Raw genomic sequence first — 20,016 nt, 5'->3', positions numbered from 1 at the left:
ACTCTCAGAGCTTTGTTTTTTTAAACACAGATGCTTATAATATAGTTTAAAAGGCAGAATATCTGAGCCAGCAGTTTTCCATGTTAAAAAAAAAAAAAGAAAAAAGAAAAGGCTGAATAAAAAAAACAGCTCTAGGTCAGGCACTGTGGCTCACATCTGTAAACTCAGGACTTTAGGAGGCCAAGGCAGGAGGACTGCCTGAGCCTAGGAGTTTGAGACCAGCCTGGGCAACATGGCAAAACCCTGCCTCTTTAAAAAAAAAAACAAAACAAAACAAAACACAAACACACACACAAGCTGGGTGTAGTGGTGCATGCCTGTAGTCCCAGCTACTCAGGAGGGTGAGGTGGGAAGATCACCTGAGCCTTGGAAGTCGAGGTTCAGGCTGCAGTGAGTTGAGATCATGTTACTGCACTCCAGCCTGAGTGACAGGGTGAGAGAGACTCTGTCTCAAACAATGAAAAACAGCTCTATCCTATTATTAAAATTATGTTTACATTACATATGCACATGTACTAAAACCTTACTAAAACCTTGGAGGGCTTGTGGAAAAATTAGAAACTTTACTTGTAGTGAAGGTAAAATACATTTTTCTTTTTTCTTTTATACTCACATCTTCTTAACAATTTTTTCTTCTTTCAATTCATACGTCTGTTAATGCAATATACCTTTAGCCTTAGCCTTATGAAGTACTTGGTTCTTTCTAAATCTCTCAGCATTTTTTTTTGAGTCGGAGTTTCACTCTTGTTGCCCAGGCTGGAGTGCAACAGCATGATCTCGGCTCACTGTAACCTCCACCTCCTGGGTTTAAGCGATTCTCCTGCCTCTCAGCCTCTTGAGTAGCTGAGATTATAGGTGCATGCCACCGTGCCTGGCTAATTACATATTTTTAGTAGAGACAGGGTTTCTCCATGTTGGTCAGGCTGCTGTCAAACTCCAGACCTCAGGTTATCTGCCCACCTTGGCCTCCCAAAGTGCTGGGATTACAGGTGTGAGCCACTGCACCTAGCCATCTCTCAGCATTTGACAGAACATGAGCCGGCTGTCTGACATCCAGCAAGACTTGGGAAGTTACTATATAAAGTTCTACTCTGATTCTTTTTAAAAAAAGATTAGTCCAAATAGTGAACTCTTTTTTTAAGACAAAGTCTCAGCTCACTGCAACCTGTCTCCCAGGCTAAAGTGATCCTGCTACCTAAGTCTCCCTAGTAGCTGGGACTACAACAGTGCGTGCACCATCACACCCAGATTAATTTTTCTTGTACTCTCTGTAGAGACACAGCCGATGTTGCCCAGGCTGGTCTCAAACTCCTGGGCTCAAGAGATATGACCACCTTGGCCTCCCAAAGTGCTGGGATTATAGGTGTAAACCACGCCCAGTGGCCCCGCATAAATTTTTTTTTTTTTAGACAGAATTTCGCTCTTGTTGCCCAGGCTGGAGTGTAATGGCATGATGTCAGCTCACTACAACGTCTGCCTCCCAGGTTCGAGTGATTCTCCTGCCGCAGCCTCCCAAGTAGCTGAGATTACAAGCAGGCTCCACCTAAGCCTCCGAAAGTGCTAGCATTACAGGCGTGAGCTACCATGCCTGGCCCAGCATAAACTCTTATACCGTAATACTAATTACTCAGCGAAAAAACTTTTTAAAGTATATGACCTTTTTTTTTTTTTTTTTTTTTTTGAGACAGTCTTGCTCTGTTGCCAGGCTGGAGTGCAATGGCATGATCACAGTTCATTGCAACCTCCACCTCCCAGGCTCAAGTGATTATTCTGCCTCAGCCTCCCGAGTAGCTGGGACTACAGGCACGCGTTACTACACCCAGCTAATTTTTTTGTATTTTTTAGTAGAGATGGTTTCCACCATGTTGGCCAGGATGGTCTCAATCTCCTGACCTCATGATCCACCCGCCTCGCAAAGTATATGACTTTTATGTCTCATTGAAAGATTCTTTCCTTTGTTAATTACCCATGTCATCAAATTTTGTTTTACACCATTACAGACTGTATCAATTCCTTTCATTTGGGAAAATGATAAACACCATTTTGAGAAGGCAAGCACATCTGGTCCCAGTGGCACGAAACCAGGAATTATTTTTAAGTATGGCTTAAAATAATTTATATTTTAAAATATATTAATAAAAATATTATTCCCTAGTATTTCAAAATCTGGAAGTAATTATTTAGTTCCCAGGACTCAAATACCGTAACATTCTGTGTAAATATCACTTTTGAAAACACTCATACATTCCTAATTAGGAATCCCAATATAATTTCAATCATAATATGTAATATACTTTAAATAAGGTAATAATTTTATTCTAAATTACATATTACAATTAATAAAGTGCAATCAATCTGTACTATATTATAGTAGTTTAAACTATTGAAAACTTTAATCAATACCTAATTTGATAATTCTAGCCCAGTTCATGATGTAAGAGAACAGGAAATGAATATTGTTTATCTATAAAGGAACTTGGAACTTTCAAATGTTTCACACATAAAATATGTAACACACACACATCCCACAGAAAATGATGATAAAACAAATGGGTAAAATGTTAACACAACTACAGATTCTGAGTGAAGGGATACTAAAAGTTCTTCATACTAGTCTTGCAAGTTTTTACTTTTAAGTATGTTTAAACTTGTGTTATAAAAAACATCAGGTGGCCAGCCTCAGTGGCTCACACCTGTAATCCCAGCATTTTGGGAGGCTAAGGCAGGTGGATCATCTGCAGTCGGGAGTTCAAGACCAGCCTGGCCAACACAGAGACAACCCGTCTCTACTAAAAATACAAAAGTGAGCCACGCATGGTGGCAGGCGCCTGTAGTCCCAGCTACTCAGGAGGCTGAGGCTGGATAATCACTAGAGCCCAGAAGCCGGAGGTTGCGGTCAGCAGGGATTGCGCCACTGCACTCCAGGCTGGCAGATACAGCGAGACTCCATTTCAAAAAAAAAAAAAAGAAAAAAAAATCAGACACATGGTTCGGAAAATGAAGCTGTACTGATAATCCAGCTGAATAGTTCCACTAGCAAAAAATAAGCATATTCAATATCTAAAAATTTATATATAAACTATACATACTTATGTATAACAATGTTAATATGTAATATAAATCACAGAATATTAACATAAAACAGCTGTTTTTAAAGCTGAAAATGAAATCAAAATAGAATGATCTTGCAACTGTGGCTTCAACCAGGACCCAGTAACTTCCTAATCTGTTCCTCTAATTCAGCCTTTTCTATGGAACCCCACATGTATCCAAGTACTGATAAGACTTCATTTTTTTCTTTCTTTTTTTTTTTTTTGGAGACAAGAGTTTTGCTTTTGTTGTCCAGGATGAAGTGCAACGGTGCGATCTTGGCTCACTGCAATCTCTGCCTCCTGGGTTCAAGCAATTGTCCTGCCTCAGTCTCCCAATCCTATCACCATGCCCGGCTAATTTTTTGTATTTTTAGTAGAGAAAAGGTTTCACCATGTTGGACAGGCGGGTCTCAAACTCCTGACCTCAAGTGATCCACCCACCTTGGCCACCAAAACTGCTGGGATTACAGGTGTGAGTCACCACACCCAGCTTTTTTTCCTCCCCACAAGAAGTTTTGCTCTTATTGCCTAAGCTGGAGTACAATAATGCGATCTCGGCTCACTGCAACCTCCACATCCCAGGTTCAGGCAATTCTCCTGCCTCAGCCTCCTGAGTAGCTGGGAGTACAGGCATGGACCACCACGCCTGGCTACTTTTTGCATTTTTAGTAAAGATGAGGTTCACCATGTTGGTTCAGGCTGGTCACAAACTTCTGACCTCAGGTGATCCACCTGCTCTGGCCTCCCAAAGTGCTAAGATTACAGGTGTGAGCCACCATGCATGGCCACCCAGCGCTTTTTTTAAAATAGAGATAGAGTCTTGCTCTGCGACTCAGGCTGAAGTACAGTAGTACAATCATAGCCCACTGCAGCCTCATTAACTCCTGAGCACCAACAATCCTCTCATCTCAGCCTCCTAAGTAGCTGGGATTAAAGGTGTGTGCCACCACACCATTTTTTAGGATAGGGGAATATCACTGTGTTTTCCAGGCCAGTCGTGAGCTCCTGGTCTCTAGCAATCTTCTCACTTGGCCTTCCAAACCACTGGGACTACAGTCCCAGGTCCTCGGGAGGCTGAGGTAGGAGAATCATTTGAACCCGGGAGGCAGAGGTTGCATCAGCCAAGGTTGCAGTGAGCCGAGACTGCACCACTGCACTCCAGCCTGGACAACAGAACAAGACTCCATCTCAAAAATTAATTAATTAATTAATTAATAGAATTTTTAAAAATTAAAAACCCGAAATTGACTAAGCCATCTTCTACTTTCCTCTGTGATGTGGTTTCCCATCACCTTCAAGATAAAATGCATACTTCTACCATAGGAAACCAGTCCACTGATTCTGGCCCCTCTCTCTGATTGCCCTCTACCTACCTCAGCTCTAAATGTGCTGAAATATGTACAACTACCTGGAAGTACCCTATTTTCTCAAAACCTTACCGCTTTTATGTGCTGCGAAAATCCCATCCTCCTGCACTTAGCTGAAGAGCTCATATTCAACTTTAAAGACTCAATTCAAATGTCCTTTTCCACAAAAAACATTTTCTGAGATCACCAGGTAAGTCAAAGGCTCTATTCACACAGCTCATTAGATAGTGAGTTTTCTGAGGATGAATAATATACTGTATTTGTTTGTATTCTTAGGACCCTGAACCTCATCAAATTCTTAACATTTGCTGAGCTCAAATCAGTGGAGAAAAAGGAGCCCTTTTGAATAAATTTTTCTGGGATAACCAGATAACTAAAGGAAAAAAACATAAAAATGAATCTGCCAGTTCTCACACTAACTGCCAGGGTAAATCCGAAATAAATCACAGAGTTAAATGGAAAAATAAGGTTGGGCATGGTGACTCATATCTGTAATCCCAGAAATTTGAGAAGCCAAGGTGGGAGGATCACTTGAGCCCAGGAGGTCAAGACCAGCCTGGGGCCAGATGCAGTGGCTCACACCTGTAATCCCAGCACTTTGGGAGGCTGAAGCTGGTGGCCAATGCTGGGATTACAGAGTCTTGCTCTGTCACCAGGCTGGAGTGCCGTGGCATGATCTCTATTCCCTGCAACCTCTGCCTCAGCCTCATGAGTAGCTGGTATTACAGGCACATGCCACCATGCCCAGCTAAATTTTTTGTATTTTAGTATTTTTGTATTTTAGCCCAGCCTCTCAATTATATTTGAAAGATCAGTAAGTTGTTCAACAATTTAGTGATAAACAGTAGTCCCCACGAGAAAAGGTCTAGGCAGCCAGGCACAGTGACTGACGCCTATAATCACAACACTTTAGGAGGTCATGGTGGAAGGATCACCAGAGGTCAAGGGTTCGAGACCAGCCTGACCAACATAAAGAAACCCCATCTCTACTAAAAATAGAAAATTAGCCAGGCGTGGTGGTACATGTCTGTAATCCCAGCTACTCGGGAGGCTGAGGCAGGAAAATCACTTGAACCAGGGAAGCAGAGGTTGCATGAGCCAAGATCAAGCCACTGCACTCCAGCATAGGGAACGAGAGTGAAACTCCATCTCAAAAAGAAAAAAAAGGCCTACTTATCATAGGTTCATACAGGCAGCTAACAGCAGGCTGGAAAAAACAAAAACCAAAATTAATGAATTAAATTAAAGGACAAAAATTATGAGAAAACATTATGACAGACAATTCCTGAAAATCTAATAAATGTAAAACCAGGAGTTCAAAAATATAAATAAAGGAGTATAAGATAGCATATAGGCTGGGCACAGTGGCTCATACCTGTAATCCCAGGGCTTTGGGAGGCCGAGATAGGTGAATCACTTGAGTTCAAGACCAGCCTGGCCAACATAGTGAAACCCCATCTCTATTAAAAACACAAAAATTGGCCAGGCGTGATGGCTCACGCCTGTAATCCAAGCACTTTGGAGACCAAGGCAGGCAGATCACCTGAGGTTGGGAGTTCAAGACCAGCCTGACCAACATGGTGAAACCCGTCTTGAAAAAATAAAAATAAAAAAAATTAAAAAAAAAAAAGATTAGAAGGACATTAATCAAATGTCAAAGTGGTTAATTATTAGCCGGGCGCGGTGGCTCACGCCTGTAATCCCAGGACTTTGGGAGGCCGAGGTGGGTGGATCATGAGGTCAAGAGATCAAGACCATCCTGGTCAACATGGTGAAACCCCGTCTCTACTAAAAATACAAAAAATTAGCTGGGCATGGTGGCATGTGCCTGTGATCCCAGCTACTCAGGAGACAGGCAGGAGAATTGCCTGAACCCAGGAGGCGAAGGTTGCAGTGAGCCGAGATTGCGCCATTGCACTCCAGACTGCGTAACAAGACTGAAACTCCGTCTCAAAAAAAATAAATAAATAAAAATACAAAAATTAGCCAGGTGTGGTAGTGCATGCCTGTAGTCGAAGCTACTTGGGAGGCTGAGGCAGGAGACTCGCTTGAACCCAGAAGGCAAAGGTTGCAGCGAGCTGAGATACTCCACTGCGCTGCAGCCTGGGTCAAGACTCCGTCTCAAAGTAAATTAAAAAAAAAAAAAAAAACAATAGCCGGGCGCGGTGGCTCAAGCCTGTAATCCCAGCACTTTGGGAGGCCGAGGCAGGTGGATCACGAGGTCGAGAGATCGAGACCATCCTGGTCAACATGGTGAAACCCCGTCTCTACTAAAAATACAAAAAATTAGCTGGGCATGGTGGCGTGTGCCTGTAATCCCAGCTACTCAGGAGGCTGATGCAGGAGAATTGCCTGAACCCAGGAGGCGGAGGTTGCGGTGAGCCGAGATCGCGCCATTGCACTCCAGCCTGGGTAACAAGAGCTAAACTCCGTCTCAAAAAAAAAAAAAAAAAAAAAAAAATATATATATATATATACATATATATATATATAAAATATAGGAGAGATGGGCTGGGCACAGTGGTTCACGCCAGTAATCAAAGTGCTTTTGGAGGCCAATGTGGGAGGCTCGCCTTAAGGTCAAAAATTTGAGACCAGCCTGCGCTACACAGAAAGATCCCATCACTACAGAAATTTAGTCACTCGCACATGTGTGGTGGCACATGAGAGTAGTCCCAACATCCTGGGAAACTGAGGTGGAAAGATGGCTAGAGCCCAGGGTTCAAGGCTGCAGTGAGCTGTGATCACACCACTGCACTCCAGCCTGGGCAACAGAACGAGTCCCTGTCTGTACACAAAAAAATAAAACACACAATTGCAAGGACACCAAAATTATATTGTCACACAAGTTCAGGAGGCTATCACCCACAAAATGCAAAAATTCCACAAAACAGGCCAGGCATGGTGGCTCACATCTGTAATCCCAGAACTCTGGGAGGCCAAGGCAGGCGAACCACAAGGTCAAGAGATCAACACCAGCCGGGCGTGGTGGCTCAAGCCTGTAATCCCAGCACTTTGGGAGGCGGAGGCGGGTGGATCACGAGGTCAAGAGATCGAGACCATCCCGGTCAACATGGTGAAACCCCGTCTCTACTAAAAATACAAAAAAATTAGCTGGGCATGGTGGCACATGCCTGTAATCCCAGCTACTCAGGAGGCTGAGGCAGGAGAATTGCCTGAACCCAGGAGGCGGAGGTTGCGGTGAGCCGAGATCGCGCCATTGCACTCCAGCCTGGGTAACAAGAGCAAAACTCCGTCTCAAAAAAAAAAAAAAAAAAAAAAAAAAGAGATCAACACCATCCTGGCCAATATGGTGAAACCACGTCTCTACTAAAAATACAAAAATCGGCTGGGCATGGTGGCACATGCCTGTAATCCCAGGTACGCAGGAGAATCGCCTGAACCCGGGAGGCAGAGGTTGTGGTGAGCCTCGATCACACCATTGCACTCCAGCCTGGGCAACAGGTGCAAAACTCGGTTTCAAAAAAAAAAAATCCACAAAACAGTATTCTAGCCAGAAGACCTGTATCAGGAGAAAACATGGAGAAGACTTGGTACAGCAGAGAGAATAGGGAACTGCAACATAGTAAAATATTGTTAAGTCTTCACAATCACTGCTGCAGCATTTAATGCAAATGTTACATGCCTCCTCAAAAAGAAGCTTCCTACAGTTAAAAAGTATTCTATAACTAAAATTCTGTTAGGGTTTTTTTTTTTTCTTTTTAAATTCTATATGCTAGCAGCAGCAAAGGAAAAAGCTGGATGTTGCACCTGAAAGCAACTGAGGATGCCCAAATAATTATAAGTTGAAGTACTTACAGGGAGTTTAGTGAAGGCCGGGTTGGTGACGTGCTTCCCAAAGGCATCTTCCTGGAACTGAAGAAGCTGTACTACCAGCCCAGCCAGCGTTTTATTGGTAGGAGCATCCGCATGAACGTACTGCAAGATAAAGACAGGAATCCAGAAACTAGTATCATTTTTGCAGGCGAAAATGTTGGCTTACTTCCTAGTAACTACTAAGTACTTACACTGTGGTAAATTTATATATGTCTGAGACACACTCTGTGCTATAAATGAGCTTACAAAAACAAATACACTTTCTTTTTTTTTTTTTTTTTTTTTTGTGAGACGGAGTTTCGCTCTTGTTACCCAGACTGGAGTGCAATGGCACGATCTCGGCTCACCGCAACCTCCGCCTCCTGGGTTCAAGCAATTCTCCTGCCTCAGCCTCCTGAGTAGCTGGGATTACAGGCACGCGCCACCATGCCCAGCTAATTTTTTGTATTTTTAGAAGAGACGGGGTTTCACCATGTTAACCAGGATGGTCTCGATCTCTTGACCTTGTGATCCGCCCGCCTCGGCCTCCCAAAGTGCTGGGATTACAGGCTTGAGCCACCGCGCAAGGCCTACATTTTCTTTTTTTTTTTTTTTTGGACGGAGTTTCGCTCTTGTTACCCAGGCTGGAGTGCAATGGCACGATTTCAGCTCACCGCAACCTCCGCCTCCCGGGTTCAGGCAATTCTCCTGCCTCAGCCTCCTGAGTAGCTGGGATTACAGGCATGTGCCACCATGCCCAGCTAAATTTTTTTTTTGTATTTTTAGTAGAGACGGGGTTTCACCATGTTGACCAGGATGGTCTCGATCTCTTGACCTCGTGATCCACCCGCCTCGGCCTCCCAAAGTGCTGGGATTACAGGCTTGAGCCACCGCGCCCGGCCTACATTTTCTTTTTTTTTTTTTTGGACGGAGTTTCGCTCTTGTTACCCAGGCTGGAGTGCAATGGCACAATCTCAGCTCACTGCAACCTCCGACTCCCGGGTTCAGGCAATTCTCCTGCCTCAGCCTCCTGAGTAGCTGGGATTACAGGCATGTGCCACCATGCCCAGCTAAATTTTTTTTTGTATTTTTAGTAGAGACGGGGTTTCACCATGTTGACCAGGATGGTCTCGATCTCCTGACCTCGTGATCCACCCGCCTCGGCCTCCCAAAGTGCTGGGATTACAGGCTTGAGCCACCACACCTGGCCTAACAAATTTATTTTCTGAGACGGAAAATAATGCCACATGTGTGCATTTAAAAATGGTTAAGATAGGCCAGGCGCGGTGGCTCGCGCCTGTAATCCCAGCACTTTGGGAGGCCGAGGCGGGCGGATCACGAGGTTAGGAGTTTGGACCAGCCTGGCCAAGATGTTGAAACCCCGTCTCTACTAAAAATACAAAAAATTAGCTGGGCATGGTAGCGTGTGCCTGTAGTCCCAGCTACTCAGGAGGCTGAGGCAGGAGAATTGCCTGAACCCAGGAGGCGGAGGTTGCGGTGAGCCGAGATCGCGCCATTGCACTCCAGCCTGGGTAACAAGAGCGAAACTCCGTCTCAAAAAAAAAAAAAAAAAAAAAAAGTATTTCCTGACACATGAAAATTATATAAAATTCAAATCTCAGTGTCCATAAAGTTTTATCTAAGTACAACACAATCATTTACGTATCATTCATGGTTACTTTCATTTAATAGCAGAATTGAGTAATTACAACAGTCTACAAAGACTAAAATATTTACTAACTGGGCCTTTACAAACAAATCTTGCCTATCTCTTTCCTAGACCATTCCATTTTTATGCTTCTAAAATGGCACCTTTTTTTTTTTTGAGGTGGAATCTTACTCTGTTCCCCAGAATGGAGTGCAATGACAGGATCTTGGATCACTACAACCTCCACCTCCAGGGTTCAAGCAATTCTCCTGTCTCAGCCTCCCGAGTAGCTGAGACTACAAGCACGTGCCACTGTGCCTGGCTACGTTTTATATTTTTAGTAGAGACACATCTTTCACCATGTTGGCCAGGCTGGTCTTAAACTCCTAACCTCATGATCTACCTGCCTCAACCTCCAAAAGTGCTGGGATTACAGGCACGAGCCACCAAGATGGCCAAAAAAGCTACTTCTTATATTAAAATTAGCTGGGTATGGTGGCACACACCTACAGTTCCAGCTACTTGGGAGGATGACACAGGAGAATAGCTTGAACACAGGAGGCGGAGGTTGCAGTGAGCCAAGGTCATGGCACTGTACTCCAGCCTAAGCTACACAGCGAGACTCTGTTTCAAAAAAAAAAAAAAAATGTTCTGTAAAATTTATACAGCTGGGCGCGGTGGCTCACACCTGTAATCCCAATACTTTGGGAGACTGAGGCAGGTGGATCACAAGGTCAGGAGATCCAGACCATTCTGGCCAACATGGTGAAACCCCATCTCTACTAAAAATAGAAAAAATTAGCCAGGCATGGTGGTGCACGCCTATAGTCCCAGCTTCTCAGGAGGCTGAAGCAGGAGAATCATTTGATCCCGGGAGGTGGAAGTTGCAGTGAGCCAAGATTGCACCACTGTACTCCAGCCTGGGGGATAGAACAAGACTCTGTCTCAAAAAAAAAAAAAAAAAAAAATTCTGTATGGGGGTTACAGCCACAAAGTGACACATTTATACCAGATATGAATCAAACACTAGAGACAAGTTTCATATAACTTACATGCTTAAAAAAGTATACAAGATGTGAATTCTGTTCTCAGGGTGGTATTGCTGTTATTAAAAAAAAAAAATCAAGATGTCAATTGTGGCCAGTCTCACCGGCTCACACCTGTAACCCCAACACTCCAGAAGGTTGAGGCAGGCGGATCATCTGAGGTCAGGAGTTTGAGACCAGCTTGGCCAACATGGAGAAACCCCATCTCTACTAAAAATACAAAAATTATCGGTGGCTCACGCCTATAATCCAAGCACTTTGGAGGCCAAGGTGGACAGATCATCTGAGGTCGGGAGTTCAAGACCAGCCTGATCAACATGGTGAAACCCCGTCTTTAAAAATAAATAAATAGGCCGGGCGCAGTGGCTCAAGCCTGTAATCCCAGCACTTTGGAAGGCCGAGGCGGGTGGATCACGAGGTCAAGAGATCGAGACCATCCTAGTCAACATAGTGAAACCCTGTCTCTACTTAAAATACAAAAAATTAGCTGGGCACGGTGGCGCGTGCCTGTAATCCCAGCTACTCAGGAGGCTGAGGCAGGAGAATTGCCTGAACCCAGGAGGCGGAGGTTGCAGTGAGCCGAGATCGTGCCATTACACTCCAGCCTGGGTAACAAGAGCGAAACTCCGTCTCAAAAAAAAAAAAATAAATAAATAATAAAATAAAAAAAATAAAAATAAATAAATAAATAAAATTAAATAAAATAAAACAAATTACAAAAAAAAATTAGCCAGGTATGGCGGCAGGCGCCTGTAATCCCAGTTACCTGGGAGGCTGAGGCAGAGAATTGCTTGAACCCAGGAGGCAGAAGCTGCAGTGAGCTGAGGTCACGCCATTGCACTCTAGCCTGGGAACAGAGCAAGACTCCATTTCAAAATAAATAAATAAACAATTCTGTAAAAGTTTCTTTAAAAAGAAAAAAAAATTTTTTTTTTTAAAAAAAGGTAAACAAAACTACAAAAAATAGCCAGGTAGTGGCACACGTCTGTAATCCCAGCTACTAGGGAGGCTACAGCAGAAGAATCGCTTGAACCTGGGAGATGGAGGTTGAGGTCAGCCGAGCTCATGCCACTGCATTTCAGCCTGGGCAACAGAGTGAGACTCCGCCTCAAAAATAATAATAATAATAAAATATTCAATTTGGTAAATAATTAGTAAGTGATACTCAACACGGTATCTTTAATGTTCTTTTAGGTTCAGGGATACATGTGCAGGATACATAGGTAATTCCACGTTTTGGGATTTGGTGTTATGATTATTTTGTCAGCCAAGTAATAAGCATAGTAACCAATACGTAGTTTCTTTTATCCATCCTCTACCCTCAAGCAGGCCGCTGTGTCTTTTGTTTCCATCTTTTTTTTTTTTTTTTCTTTTTTCTTTTTCAAGACAGAGCCTCACTTGGTCACCTACACTGGAGTTCAATGGCAAGATCATGGCTCACTGCAACCTTGGCCTCCTAGGGCTCAGGTGATCCTCCTCTCACCTTAGCCTCCCAGGTTGCTGGGACTACACATGTGATGCACCACCATGCCTGGCTAATTTCAGGGTCTTTGTTTTTTTTTTTTTTTGGTAGAGACAGGGTTTTACCATGTTGCCCAGGGTAGTCTCAAACTCCTGGGCACAAGCAATCTGCCAGCCCTGGCCTCTCAAAGTGCTAGGATTACAGGCGTAAGCCATCGCTCTCGGCCTAATTTTTACTTAAGAATAAACTTCAGGGCCGGGCACGGTGGCTCAAGCCTGTAATCCCAGCACTTTGGGAGGCCGAGGCGGGTGGATCACGAGGTCGAGAGATCGAGACCATCCTGGTCAACATGGTGAAACCCCGTCTCTACTAAAAATACAAAAAATTAGCTGGGCATGGTGGCACGTGCCTGTAATCCCAGCTACTCAGGAGGCTGAGGCAGGAGAATTGCCTGAACCCAGGAGGCGGAGGTTGCGGTGAGCCGAGATCGCGCCATTGCACTCCAGCCTGGGTAACAAGAGCGAAACTCTGTCTCAAAAAAAAAAAAAAAAAAAAAAAAAAAAGAATAAACTTCAGCCGGGCGCGGTGGTTCAAGCCTGTAATCCCAGCACTTTGGGAGGCCGAGGTGGGTGGATCACGAGGTCGAGAGATCGAGACCATCCTGGTCAACGTGGTGAAACCCCATCTCTACTAAAAATACAAAAAATTAGCGGGGCATGGTGGTGCGTGCCTGTAGTCCCAGCTACTCAGGAGGCTGAGGCAGGAGAATTGCCCGAGCCCAGGAGGCGGAGGTTGCGGTGAGCCGAGATCGCGCCATTGCACTCCAGCCTGGGTAACAAGAGCAACACTCTGTCTCAAAAAAAAAAAAAAAAAAAAAAAAAGACCTAACACCATAAAAACCCTAGAAGAAAATCTAGGCAAGACCATTCAGGACATAGACATAGGCAAGGACTTCATGACTAAAACTCCAAAAGCATTGGCAACAAAAGCCAAAATAGACAAATGGGACCTAATCAAACTCCACAGCTTCTGCACAGCAAAAGAAACAATCATTAGTGTGAACTGGCAACCAACAGAATGGGAAAAAAAATTTGCAATCTAGCCCATCTGACAAAGGGCTAACATCCAGAATCTACAGAGAACTAAAACAGATCTATAAGAAAAAAACAAGCCCATTCAAAAGTGGGCGAAGGATATGAACGCACTTTACAAAAGAAGACATATATGAGGCCAAGAAATATGAAAAAATGCTCATCATCACTGGTCATTAGAGAAATGCAAATCAAAAGCACATTGAGATACTAACTCATGCCAGTTAGACTGGTGATCATTAAAAAATCTGGAGACAATAGATGCTGGAGAAGATGAGGAGAAACAGGAACACTTTTACTCTGTTGGTGGGAGTGTAAATTAGTTCAACCATTGTGAAAGACAGTGTGGCGATTCCTCAAGGACCTAAAAATAGAAATTCCATTTGACCCAGCAATCCCATTATACTGGGTATATACCCAAAGGATTATAAATCATTCTATTATAAGGACACACGCACAGGAATGTTCACTGTAGCACTGTTTACAATAGCAAACACTTGGAACCAACCCAAATGCCCATCGATGACAGACTGGACAGGGAAAATGTGGCACATATACACCGTGGAATATCACGCAGCCATAAAAAAACGATGAGTTTGTGTCCTTTGTAGGGACATGGATGAACCTGGAAACCAGCATTCTCAGCATACTGACATAAGAACAGAAAAACAAACACTGCATTTTCTCACTCACAGGCGGGTATTGAACAATGAGAACACATGGACACAGGGAGGGAAGCATCACACACTGAGGTCTGTCAGGGGGAACCAGAGAAGGGACAGTGTGGGGGTGGGGAGTTGGGGAGGAATAACATGGGGAGAAATGCCAGATATAGGTGATGGGGAGGAAGGCAGCAAACCACATTGCCATGTATGTACCTATGCAACAATCTTACACGTTCTTCACATGTACCCCAACACCTAAAACGCAATAAAAAAAAATATATATATATATATATGTATGTATGTATGTGTGTGTGTGTTTACGTATGCATGTGTATGTGTGTGTGTGTATATATATATATATACATATATATATATATATATACATATATATATATATATATATATATATATATATATATAAAGAATAAACTTTGAGGCCAGGCACAATGGCTCGAGCATTTAATCCCAACACTTTGGGAGGCTAAGGCAGGCGGATCACCTGAGGTCAGGAGTTGGAGAGCAGCCTGGCCAACATGGCGAAACCCTGACTCTACTAAAAATACAAAAAACAGCCAGGCAAGGTGGCGTACACCTATAATCCCAGCTACCCAAGAGGCTGAGGCAGGAGAATCACTGAAACCCAGGGGGCAGAGGCTGCAGTAAGCCGACATTGCACTACTACACTCGAGCCTGAGCGACAGAGCAAAACTCCATTTCAAAAAAATAAAAATAAATATAGTCAGGTGCAGTGGCTCATGCCTGTAATCCCAGCAGTTCAGGAGGCTGAGGTGGGCAAATCATGAGGTAAGGAGTTCAAGACCAGCCTGGCCAACATGGTGAAACCCCATCTCTACTAAAAATACAAAACTTAGCTAGGTGTGGTGGTAGGCACCCGTAATTCCAGCTACTCAGGAGGCAGTGGCAGGAGAATCGCTTGAACCCAGGAAGCAGATTGCAGTAGGCCGAGATTGTGCCACTGCACTCCAGCCCGGGCAACAGTGTGAGACTCCATCTCAAAAACTAAATAAATGAAAATAAATAAAAAACTTCAAGACAGAAAAATTAATAACTAAAACTTCAGTCAGCCGGGTGTGGTGGCTCATGTCTGTAACCCCAGCACTTTGGGAGGCCAAGTCGGGCAGACCACCTGAGGTCGAGAGTTCAAGACCAGCCTGATCAACATGGAGAAACCCCATCTCTACTAAAAAAAAATACAAAATTAGCCGGGCTTGGTGGCACATGCCTGTAATCCCAGACACTCAGGAGGCTGAGGCAGGTGAATAACTTGAACCTGGTGGGCAGAGGTTGTGGTGAGCCTAGATTGCACCACTGTACTCCAGCCTGGGCAACAAGAGCAAAACTACGTCTAGGGTGATGGTGGGGGAAGGAACTTCTGCTGGATGCAGTGGCTCACGCCTATCATCTCAGCACTTTGGGAGGCCAAGGAGGATGCATCACTTGAGGTCAGGAGTTCAAGACCAGCCTGGCCAACATGGTGAAACCCCGTCTTTACTAAAATACAAAAATTAGCCGGGTATGGTGCTGCATGCCTATAGTCCCAGTTGCTTGGGAGGCTGAGGCAGGAGAATGACTTGAACCCAGGAGGCAGAGGTTACGGTGAGCCAAGACCGTACCATTGCACTGCAGCCTGGGTGAAAGAGCAAGACTCCGTCTCAAAAAAAAAAAAAAAACTTCAAGTTTACCCTACAACACTGACAAAATACACTGTACATATCCACAAGATTCATAATCTTTAATAACGACAAGCTTCCTAGAAGAGTCATATAAGGTACTGCACTTTTTTTGTACATGGCAAAGCAAAACATAAAAAAATAACCGGCCGTCATTGATGGTTCAAGCCCATAATCCCAGAACTTTGGGAGGTCAAGAGTTTGAGACCAGCCTGGCCAACATGGCCAAACTCTATCTCTACTAAAAAAAATACAAAAACTAGCCAGGCAGTGGCACACACCAATAATTCCAGCTACTCAGGAGGGTGAGGAAGGTGAAGTGCTTGAAGCCGGGAGGCAGAGGTTGCAGCATGTCAGGATAGTGCCACTGCACTCCAGCCTGGCTGAAAAAGGAGACTCTGTCTCAAAAATAATAATCCTAACAATCATAATCCTTATTTTTCAGATAACTAAATAATGCCAAACTCTAGGAAAGGCTGTTCACATGGAACAAATCAACTTTTCAGGGAAGCATTTTTGTTTTAAGATGGGAGTCTCACTCTGATGTCCGGGCTGGAGTGTAGTGGTGTGATCTCAGCTCACTGCAACCCCCACCTCCCTGGTTCAGGTGATTCTCCCACCTCAGCTTCTCGAGTAGCTGTGACTACAGGAACCAGCCACCATGCCCAGCTAATTTTTATATTTTTAGTAGAGACAGGGTTTCACCATGCTGGCCAGGCTGGTTTCAAACTCCTGACCTCATCATCTGCCCATCTCGGCCTCCCAAAGTGTTGGGATTACAGGCGTGAGCCACTGCGTGCAGCTTTCAGGTAAATATTTTTAGTAACTACAGTGAATACAGGCCGGGTGCAATGGCTCGTGCTTGTAATTCCAGCACTTTGGGAGGCCAAGGTGACGGACTACTTGAGTACAGGAGTTTGACAACAGTCTGCCAACATTGTAAGAACCTGTCTCTATTTATTTAATTATTTCATTTATTTATTTTATAAGATAGTCTCGCTCTGTAGCCTAGGCTGGAGCGCAGTGGCGTGATCTCCACTCACTGCAGCTGCCATCTCCCAGATCAAGCGATTCTCCTGCCTCAGCCTCCTGAGTAGCTGGAATTACAGGCACCCGCCACAAACCCTGGCTAATTTTTGTATTTTTAGTAGAGACAGGATTTCACCATGTTAGCCAGGTTGGTCTCAAACTCCTGACCTCAGGTGATCCGCCCGCCTCAGCCTCTTAAAGTGCTGGGATTACAAGCATGAGCCACCACACCCCAGTTTTTTTTTTTGTTTTTTTTTTTCCCACCCAGGATGGAGTGCAGTGGCATAATCTCGGGTCACTGCAACCTCTGCCTCCTAAGTTCAACCAATTCTCCTGCCACCCTACCTGGCCAAGGAAAAAGGTTTTAAATAAATAACTATACTGAATGTAGCTTTGTATATGACCTAAACTTCACGCAACATATTGAATGTGTAATTCAACATATTCTGAATAAAAAAGGTTTCAGGTAGCTGGGCACGGTGGGCCATGCCTGTAATCACAGCACTTTGGGAGATAGAGGCGGGCATATCACCTGAGGTCAGGAGTTCCAGAACAGCCTGTCCAAACCCCAGCTCTACAAAAACTACAAAATTTATCTGGGCATGGTAGTGCAGGCCTGTAATCCCAGCCACTCAAGAGGCTGAAGCAGGAGAATCAGTTGAACCTGGGAGGTAGAGGCTGCTTGCAGTCAACCGAGATCATACCACTGCACTCCAGGCTGGAGACAGAGCAAGACTTCATGTCAAAAACAAAAAAGAAAAAACTCAATAGAAATTATTACCACAGGTGGCCGGGCGCGGTGGCTCAAGCCTGTAATCCCAGCACTTTGGGAGGCCGAGGCGGGTGGATCACGAGGTCAAGAGATCGAGACCATCCTGGTCAACATGGTGAAACCCCGTCTCTACTAAAAAAAAAAATACAGGCCGGGCACGGTGGCTCAAGCCTGTAATCCCAGCACTTTGGGAGGCCGAGGCGGGTGGATCACAAGGTCAAGAGATCGAGACCATCCTGGTCAACATGGTGAAACCCCGTCTCTACTAAAAATACAAAAAACTAGCTGGGCATGGTGGCACGTGCCTGTAATCCCAGCTACTTAGGAGGCTGAGGCAGGAGAATTGCCTGAGCCCAGGAGGCGGAGGTTGCGGTGAGCCGAGATCGCGCCATTGCACTCCAGCCTGGGTAACAAGAGCGAAACTCCATCTCAAAAAAAAAAAAAAAAAAAAAAAAAAAAAAATACAAAAAATTAGCTGGGCATGGTGGCGCGTGCCTGTAATCCCAGCTACTCAGGAGGCTGAGGCAGGAGAATTGCCTGCACCCAGGAGGCGGAGGTTGCAGTGAGCCGAGATTGAGCCATTGCACTCCAGCCTGGGTAACAAGAGCGAAACTCCGTCTCAAAAAAAAAAAAAGAAATTATTACCACAGGTATTCTAAAGTCCAATTTTTCTTATTAAATAATCTATCTATTTATTTACCTTCGAGATAGAGTCTTGCTCTGTCAGCCAGTCTGGGGTACAGTGGAGGGATCTCAGCTCACTGCAATCTCCACCTCCCGGGTTTAAGCAATTCTCCCGTCTAAGCCTCCCAAGTAGCTGAGATTACAGGTGCCCACCACTACATCCCGCTAAAGTTTTGTATTTAGTAGAGACAGGGTTTCACAATGTTGACCAGGCTGGTCTCAAATTCCTAACCTCAGGTGATCCACCTGCCTCAGCCTCCCAAAGTAGCTGGGATTACAGGCACTCACCACCACACCCAGCTAATTTTTTGTATTTTTAGTGAGACAGCATTTTGCCATATTGGCCAGGCTGTTATCAAACTCCTGGCCTCAAGTCATCTACCAGCCCTAGCCTCCCAAAGCGCTGGCATTACCCAAATGAGCCACCACGCCTGGCCTTGAGTCCAGTTGTTGTTTTTTTTGAGACAGGGTTGCTCTGTTGCCAGGTTGGAGTACAGTGGCACAATCTCAGCTCACTACAACCTCCACCTCCTGGGTTCAAGCGATTCTCCTGCCTCAGCTTCCTGAATAGCTGGGACTACAGTTGTGTACCACCATGACTGGTTAATTTTTGTTTTGTTTTGTTTTGTTTTTTTTTTTGAGACGGAGTTTCGCTCTTGTTACCCAGGCAGGAGTGCAAAGGCGCGATCTCGGCTCACCACAACCTCCGCCTCCTGGGTTCAGGCAATTCTCCTGCCTCAGCCTCCCGAGTAGCTGGGACTACAGGCACGTGCCACCATGCCCAGCTAATTTTTGTATTTTTAGTGGAGACGGGGTTTCACCATGTTGACCAGGATGGTCTTGATCTCTTGACCTCGTGATCCACCCGTCTTGGCCTCCCAAAGTGCTGGGATTATAGGCGTGAGCCACCGCGCCTGGCCAATTTTTGTATTTTTAGTACAGTGGGGTTTCACCACGTTGGCCAGGCTGGTCTTCAACTCCTCACCTCAGGTGATCCACCTGCCTAGGTCTCCCAAAGTGCTGCAATTATAGACATGAGCCACCACATCCAGCCTGAGTCCAGTTTCTAATAAACTATAAAATATTTAATTCTGATTAGATTTTTTTGTTTCCAAATCATCCCGTCAAACTACCAATCATGAAAATTCATATAGGCCAGGCATGGTAGCTCACATCTGTAATCTCAGTACTTTGCGAGGCCGAGGCTGGTGGATCATCTGAGGCCAGGAATTCACGACCAGCCTGGCCAATATGGTGAAACTCTAGCTCTACTAAAAATACAAAAACTAGCAGGGTGTGCTGGTGGGTGCCTATAATCCCAGCTACTCAACAGGTTGGGGCAGGAGAATTGCTTGAACATGGGAAGCCAGGATCAGGCCAGGGCACTCCAGCCTGGAAAAGACAAGAAGACTCCATCTTAAAAAAAGAAAAAAAGGCCAGGCGCAGCGGCTCACACCTGTAATTCCAGCACTTTGGGAGGCCAAGGTGGATGGATTACCTGAGGTCAGGAGTTGGAGACCAGCCTTGCCAACATGGTAAAAACCTGTCTCTGCCAGGCACGGTGGCGCGTGCCTGTAATCCCAGCTACTCAGGAGGCTGAGGCAGGAGAATTGCCTGAACCCAGGAGGCGGAGGTTGCGGTGAGCCGAGATCG

The 20,016-nt window shown here is 44.9% G+C and overlaps 1 protein-coding gene across 2 annotated transcripts in view; it reads right to left on the bottom strand.

The window, feature by feature from the left end:
* The window catches only part of SMARCC1 (SWI/SNF related BAF chromatin remodeling complex subunit C1), a 204,525-nt gene that overhangs the window by 178,439 nt on the left and 6,070 nt on the right, over window positions 1-20,016 (bottom strand). For both annotated transcript variants that reach the window (XR_012518724.1, XM_074403944.1), the window contains exon 2: window positions 8,279-8,398. Coding sequence is in view for 1 of the 2 variants with exons in the window: in XM_074403944.1 (XP_074260045.1) it covers window positions 8,279-8,398 (120 nt within the window). In the remaining variant the exon portion in view is untranslated. The remainder of the gene's footprint in view (window positions 1-8,278; window positions 8,399-20,016) is intronic.

This window comes from Saimiri boliviensis, chromosome 8 (genome assembly GCF_048565385.1).
Source record: "Saimiri boliviensis isolate mSaiBol1 chromosome 8, mSaiBol1.pri, whole genome shotgun sequence".
Taxonomy (NCBI): Eukaryota; Metazoa; Chordata; class Mammalia; order Primates; family Cebidae; genus Saimiri; species Saimiri boliviensis.
This window is presented reverse-complemented; position numbering and strand designations above follow the sequence as displayed.